The 8,059-nt window shown below is 40.9% G+C and overlaps 1 protein-coding gene across 4 annotated transcripts in view; it reads right to left on the reverse strand.

Moving 5' to 3' along the window:
* Positions 1 to 8,059, reverse strand: part of LOC103381589 (double C2-like domain-containing protein alpha) — a 36,900-nt gene that overhangs the window by 4,307 nt on the left and 24,534 nt on the right. For all 4 annotated transcript variants that reach the window (XM_025057478.1, XM_025057479.1, XM_025057477.1 and 1 more), the window contains 2 exons: positions 7,497 to 7,556; positions 2,389 to 2,588 (listed from right to left, as the gene is read on the reverse strand). In XM_025057478.1, the coding sequence (XP_024913246.1) occupies positions 2,389 to 2,588; positions 7,497 to 7,556 (260 nt within the window). The remainder of the gene's footprint in view (positions 1 to 2,388; positions 2,589 to 7,496; positions 7,557 to 8,059) is intronic.

Here is an 8,059-nt window from a genome sequence, read left to right on the forward strand (position 1 = left end):
ACGGCGCCTCCACCCCCCGGCCCGAGGCTCGGCTTCTATCAGTCCAGCCGGGTTAGTAAATAAGTCAGCTGACAGCTGACCATGTGTCCAGGTCTAATCCAATGTAAAACTTGCAGTCAACTACAAAGGTATACTCAAAAAGCTCGGACGTGTGGGTCTTTGATGCTGCTTTGAAGACAAATTGTAGTGACATTAAATATTGATTCGTTTAGTTCGCTTGCTTTGCATTCGTTGAATTAAAAAAATATATATATAAAGACATTCTACTTATAACATAATTTACTTTGCAACACCTGCTTTTATGGCTTGTCCCGCACTTGGTGCGCAGAGATTCGTTCCACCAAGGGTGTTGTTTTAAAGCCGGGTCTGCCACGCGAATTAACAATCGCTCGCTATTTACTTTCTCGTATTGTTATCATCGGTATTATTACTGGGCCAGAAAGACAAAGGGAATAAAAGCAACAACGTACCAAGAGCTGACTAAATATGAATTAATAACATATAATAATAGCAAAAAATGACAGTAACATTAACCATGACTAGAAAAGTGGTATTAATGATAAGATACCGTACATACAAGCATTTAAGGCAAATTTAAAACAACAAAAAATAAAGTTCAAATCGGGGGCCGCGGGGGTCGGTGGGGGTTGGTGGATGGGGCTTAAATGCGCATAAAAACCTGGGACAGCATCTTCCATCATTCGCATCATCACCGATAATAAACACCAAGTCGAACGTACGGTCAAAAATATCATAAATAAATTCAATCCACACAATCTTTTAACAGCACCACTGATGTACTGCAATGCAAAAAAAAAAAAAAAATCACGTCTATTGTGAATTTCTCAACAAACATCGGCGAAATCTTTGCAATTTTGTGTTGATGCACAGAGCAGGAGTAAGCAATTTTACCACGGGGGAAAAATGAAAACATTACGGACGGCATTTTGGGATCAATTGTCCGGGGTCGGTGTATAAGCGAATCGGCTAACACGCGAGTATGTACGGTAAGCTAGGACAGTAGAAAATGAATCATAATTGGACGTGAATTGAAATGATGACCTGCATGTGTTTGTGTGTGTGAGATAGTATGTATGTATATAAGATCGTGATTGATAAATACAAAAAGAAAAAAAAGGGGTTTGTCACCTGGATGGTAAAATGCTAACGTTAGAGGACACAGCCATGCCTCCATCGTGAGGCTGCGAAACCACAGGCGAGCCCCAGTAAGGGACCGGCACATAGAAGAATAGCAGCCGGCAGGCCTGCTGACCAGGGCCGGCCAATCCCAGCAGGGAACAGAAGCCGGGGCCCTAGGTCTCTGCACAACTCCAACTTTTGAACAATACAGTGGTGTCTAGCCTGAATTATTTTTGGCTTGTCCCCAGGCAGACGGCAACACTGACTTTGGATCTGCTGGAGATTTTTCTTCCTGTTAAAGGGAGTTTTTTTTTTTTTTTTTTCTCCCCACCGTTGCTATAATACTTACTCAGTGTGGAACAGGTATTTTATCCTGATTTAGTCTGCATTTCTGTCTGGTATTTAGGGATCAGCTGATATTGAACCCAGACCTTTCTGGTGGCAGGTTGGGTGCCCACCATTGCCCCTCCCCCAGCTCTATAACTCTACATTTTTTTAAGAATTCTAAAGAGGTCTAAATAAATGTCGATAACATAAAAACATGCAAACAAATACCGTAACTTCCGGACTATTGAGCGCATCTGAATATAAGTCGCACCCACTAAATTTAAAAGAAAATAATTGTACATATATAGGCCGCACTTCTCTATAAGCCGCTCTCAACTTCATGTACCATTTTCTCTCTCTTGCGAGCGCCCCACACACACAGCCATTCACAGACATATGCTACTAGTATACTACTATATATGCTACTATACTATATATGCTATATATGCTATATATATACTATATATGCTATATATATACTATATATGCTATATATATACTATATATGCTATATATATACTATATATGCTATATATATACTATATATGCTATATATATACTATATATGCTATATATATACTATATATGCTATATATATACTATATATGCTATATATATACTATATATGCTATATATATACTATATATGCTATATATATACTATATATGCTATATATATACTATATATGCTATATATATACTATATATGCTATATATATACTATATATGCTATATGTATAACACACAGTAGCCTACCAGAAAAGTCATTGATCGCTAGCGGTACGAACTTGGTTAGCCCGTACAAAAAAAAAATCCAAGAATTTAGTTTAAGCTGAAGGGTCCAAAGAATGTGGAGAAAAAAAGTAGTGGCTCATAGTCAGGAAATGACGGTACATTAAAAACATTCAGTGTCCGGTCTTACGTTTTGACATAGGGATCAGAGTAGCCATTGACGTCCATTGCAGCCAGATGGGCGCAGCGTTTGACGCCCACGCAAAGCCCTCCACGAGCCCTCTCCTTGCCCTCACCCTCCACGTCGCTGTCAGTGGCGGGAGGCAGATACTGAAGGCAGAGCAACAGACGACCTCTCTCCTCCAGGCTCCTCTGCTGCTCCGTTTCCCACTAAAAGAACAGGACAGGACATGGAGACAAACAGGAAAAGATGAGTTTGACATTGTGTAACGAGTCAGCTGCTCACAACGAGATCCGGGCAGACACAGAACTGACTTCACGTCACACCCGTATTGTGACACATGTCATCAATGGACGCAATAAAAAGACATTTATGTTTATCTTAAAAATAAAATAAAATTTGATTTTTTTTTTAGACTTCTGACCTCATTCACTAAAAAATATTTTAATTAATTAATTATAAAAAAAATATATGATAAGAACTCAAATGAAATACAACATATATTGTACTTTTTTAATTTGTGAAACCTGTTTAAATAAATTATCTCCCAAATGTTTTTGTTTGGTTTTGCCCCTACAGTAAACAGAGTTAAGCAGCCGACAGTGGTGTAACAGGTTAAACTCATAACCTGGAGATTACGTAACACAAAGTGCACTCGCTCTGGCAGCAAAGGCCAGTCTCGGGGGAAAAAAAAAAGAAGGAAATGCTCTTTAAGTCAGAGGTTCCACAACGTTTTCTGTGCAAACAAACGTTTTCGTATCCTACAATATTTTTTTGATGCGTCTTGACGCCTGTCAAGACGCATCAAAAGATAGATGTATTTGGAGTTTTTTTTTAATTATTCTTTTGTTTTACTTTGAGGGAATTATTTGAATTAAGGTCGACGTCTAAATGACATTTTATTTTATATTACCTTTGTCCTTTGACGTGTTTCGAGTATCACAGTGGCAGACTGCGATCAATTGATCTTTGACTAACAGAAAAATGTCATGTGCGCGAGCGCAATTACCTTGAGTCACCACATCTCAACCATCACTCCCCCCCCCACCCCATCCCCTGGACCTTTGACCCGTCTTTGTGGACCTAGTAACATAAAATTTTTTTTTTGTTTTTTTTTACACCAGCAGGCGCACCATTTTTATCACGGTATGCTTTGTTTAAAAGCAAATTTTAAATTTTATTTAAATATAAAAAACGTCTTCCGTCATTCCTGTACCACATTCTAAACTGGAGCCTCGTCTCCCTCTTAGATCATTCCGTCTCTCATTAAGTCTTACCCTCAGGCAAAAAGGTTGATCCAGCCAAGGCAATCAATATGCTGTACACCTTCACACTCCTGCCCTGCTCTGCCGTCTCCAGTTCTAATTGTCTCAACAGCATTGCCTCCAGTTTCCTCTTCCAATTCTTTTCGTTTTGTATCTCTTCCCCCTCTCACCACCTTTTCTCGGGGACTCACCGTGAGTGCCTACAGGAGCTTTACCATCTGTCATCTAATGAATACAAAACTAATAAATCTTAAAATTAGACAACACCACACCCGCTAACGAAACAGCACTGACCTTCACGGATCGATAGAGAACAGCTCGGCAATGGTGGAAATTAGACGGCCTTGTTTTGGAGGCGGGCCGACACGCACGTGTTCACAAACATATGATACGCACAGCGATAAAAGGTGGATTTAAAGGGGGGAAAAAAACGAAGAGGACAACGATTTACGTTTATGCTATTAGCAGGCATGTTTATCCAAATTGACTCACGAGAGGAGGAATTGGCACTCGAGCTACGTAGAGGAACTCTCGAAAGGGAGATTGCTGGTTAGTAAAGTTGGATTTGAAGAAGGAAAGTGCATGAAAGTGCTCTCTGAATAACCGGGTCTTCAAGAGCTTTTTGAAAACAGGCTTCTGTCGGTGCTCGGCACCTGTTTAGTTGAAGAAATCTCCGATAGACTCACAGGAATTGAAGAAAGACAGAAAGATCTTCAATAGCGCTGATTCTTTTTTTTTTTTAGTTTTTATAGCCATCTGCTGCCATCTAGTGATAGAGCTTTTAATTGTTCTGCCTGTCAAATAGCATCCATCCATTTTCATCCGCTTATCCGTTACCGGGTCGCGGGGTCAGCGGTCGCCACCCAACCCCCCTGAACCTTCCTGCGGGTGGTGAGTCCACTGGAAGGTACTAACCGCCCTAACCGGGATTCGAACTTTCCCAGGAGGTGAACCCTGGGGTTCCACACCAATGACAGAGACATTGCTTCTGGGCCAAAGTGCCACAAAAAAAAAAATTATTTGCAATAAATAGATGATAGTTTTCAGACCAATTAAATAACACTGGATAATAATTTCTCATGGCAAACTTGTGTGCCACGGCACAGTGGTTGGGAACCACTGCCCTAATACATGAGAATATATATAAGTTTGACACCAAGGAGTCAAACTTCTTGGCTTTTTTTATTTAAAGATTGTCTGGGAAGTATCTGCCAAGGCTGAGATCCGGGCAGACACAGAACTGACTTCACGTCACACCCGTATTGTGACACATGTCATCAATGGACGCAATAAAAAGACATTTATGTTTATCTTAAAAATAAAATAAAATTTGATTTTTTTTTTAGACTTCTGACCTCATTCACTAAAAAATATTTTAATTAATTAATTATAAAAAAAATATATGATAAGAACTCAAATGAAATACAACATATATTGTACTTTTTTAATTTGTGAAACCTGTTTAAATAAATTATCTCCCAAATGTTTTTGTTTGGTTTTGCCCCTACAGTAAACAGAGTTAAGCAGCCGACAGTGGTGTAACAGGTTAAACTCATAACCTGGAGATTACGTAACACAAAGTGCACTCGCTCTGGCAGCAAAGGCCAGTCTCGGGAAAAAAAAAAGAAGGAAATGCTCTTTAAGTCAGAGGTTCCACAACGTTTTCTGTGCAAACAAACGTTTTCGTATCCTACAATATTTTTTTGATGCGTCTTGACGCCTGTCAAGACGCATCAAAAGATAGATGTATTTGGAGTTTTTTTTTAATTATTCTTTTGTTTTACTTTGAGGGAATTATTTGAATTAAGGTCGACGTCTAAATGACATTTTATTTTATATTACCTTTGTCCTTTGACGTGTTTCGAGTATCACAGTGGCAGACTGCGATCAATTGATCTTTGACTAACAGAAAAATGTCATGTGCGCGAGCGCAATTACCTTGAGTCACCACATCTCAACCATCACTCCCCCCCCCACCCCATCCCCTGGACCTTTGACCCGTCTTTGTGGACCTAGTAACATAAAATTTTTTTTTTGTTTTTTTTTACACCAGCAGGCGCACCATTTTTATCACGGTATGCTTTGTTTAAAAGCAAATTTTAAATTTTATTTAAATATAAAAAACGTCTTCCGTCATTCCTGTACCACATTCTAAACTGGAGCCTCGTCTCCCTCTTAGATCATTCCGTCTCTCATTAAGTCTTACCCTCAGGCAAAAAGGTTGATCCAGCCAAGGCAATCAATATGCTGTACACCTTCACACTCCTGCCCTGCTCTGCCGTCTCCAGTTCTAATTGTCTCAACAGCATTGCCTCCAGTTTCCTCTTCCAATTCTTTTCGTTTTGTATCTCTTCCCCCTCTCACCACCTTTTCTCGGGGACTCACTGTGAGTGCCTACAGGAGCTTTACCATCTGTCATCTAATGAATACAAAACTAATAAATCTTAAAATTAGACAACACCACACCCGCTAACGAAACAGCACTGACCTTCACGGATCGATAGAGAACAGCTCGGCAATGGTGGAAATTAGACGGCCTTGTTTTGGAGGCGGGCCGACACGCACGTGTTCACAAACATATGATACGCACAGCGATAAAAGGTGGATTTAAAGGGGGGAAAAAAACGAAGAGGACAACGATTTACGTTTATGCTATTAGCAGGCATGTTTATCCAAATTGACTCACGAGAGGAGGAATTGGCACTCGAGCTACGTAGAGGAACTCTCGAAAGGGAGATTGCTGGTTAGTAAAGTTGGATTTGAAGAAGGAAAGTGCATGAAAGTGCTCTCTGAATAACCGGGTCTTCAAGAGCTTTTTGAAAATAGGCTTCTGTCGGTGCTCGGCACCTGTTTAGTTGAAGAAATCTCCGATAGACTCACAGGAATTGAAGAAAGACAGAAAGATCTTCAATAGCGCTGACTCTTTTTTTAAAAAAAATTTTACATCAATTTTACAAAATTTTACTAGATGGCAGCATCTGCTGCCATCTAGTGATAGAGCTTTTAATTGTTCTGCCTGTCAAATAGCATTGACGAACAAAGAAACATCCATTCATTCATTTTCACCGGTAACTTATCGGTTCCAAATCACATGGCACCGTACCAACCCCCCTAAACCTTCCTGTGGGTGGTGAGTCCACTGGAAGGTACCAACCGCCCTAACCGGGATTCGAACTTGCCCAGGAGGTGAACCCTGGGGTTCCACACCAACGGCAGAGACATTGCTTCTGGGCCAAAGCGCCACAAAAAAAAAATTATTTGCAATAAATAGATGATAGTTTTCAGACCAATTAAATAACACTGGATAATAATTTCTCATGGCAAACTTGTGTGCCACGGCACAGTGGTTGGGAACCACTGCCCTAATACATGAGAATATATATAAGTTTGACACCAAGGAGTCAAACTTCTTGGCTTTTTTTATTTAAAGATTGTCTGGGAAGTATATGACGCGGGTTTAGTTTCTTCCAATAAACCCACGCACGCTGGATCTTTTACAGCAGGTAGGAGACCTGTTTGAATAGGCTTAATGATGCGATGTTGACATCTTCAACGCCGGCGTCGGGGTTTTAAGATAAATGGTTCTGTTTTGTGAATAGACCTACAGTGTGGCGCAGACACGTAGGCAGACAGTGAACAGCTCCTCTGCTTTAAGGGCATTGTGTAAAAGCGAAGAAGTCATTTAGTTTCAAACCAGAGAGCTGGGTCTTAAAAAGTGTTTAGTCTGTTCAGACGGACTAATAGGGCTCTGAAAGGCTCAGACTGCAGCATTAGTCAGACGACAGACAGACAGACAGACAGAAAGACAGGTAGAGGGACAAAAGAAGACACGTCAGATCGTTGAGTGTTCACCTCTCTCAGGTAACAGGAGATCCCTCTGAGAGCTGTGCTCATTGCAGTTGGTGATGGCAGCTGTGCGGGGGGCGGGGTGGGGGGAAAAAAAGAGGAAAGCGTTAAAAGAGGAACTATAAGGGAAGACATATTGAAAATCACCGAGTAGGGAATAGCGTCAGGTGGGAGGAGGGATGTACTTTCATAAATGACAGGCTCGGGCCTCACTGTTTGATCGCCAAAGGCCTCTTGGCCAGTTAATACCCAGCTGACGTCCTAACCCACGAAGAACAAAAAACCACACATGCCCCCCCACTCGGCACTTTTATTTTTTGATCCCTTTGGTTCCTCATCTCTCCCTCTCTCTCTCTCTCTCTCTCTCAACCCCTCCTTCTGTTTCAGTTGATGCCGCCGCCCCCCCCCCTCCCTCTTCTTTTGCTCTTTCTCCTAACCTTTTATTCCAGCTCTTTGTGGAATATTAAGCTAGTACACCCCCCCCCAAAAAAAAAACAGAAACACAGAAAATACCTTTAACTTTACGTTTGCATTTTTAAGACGCCCAGTCAGTGTTGGAACACCCGATT

This window comes from Cynoglossus semilaevis, chromosome 8, assembly GCF_000523025.1.
Source record: "Cynoglossus semilaevis isolate Cse_v1.0 chromosome 8, Cse_v1.0, whole genome shotgun sequence".
NCBI lineage: Eukaryota > Metazoa > Chordata > Actinopteri > Pleuronectiformes > Cynoglossidae > Cynoglossus > Cynoglossus semilaevis.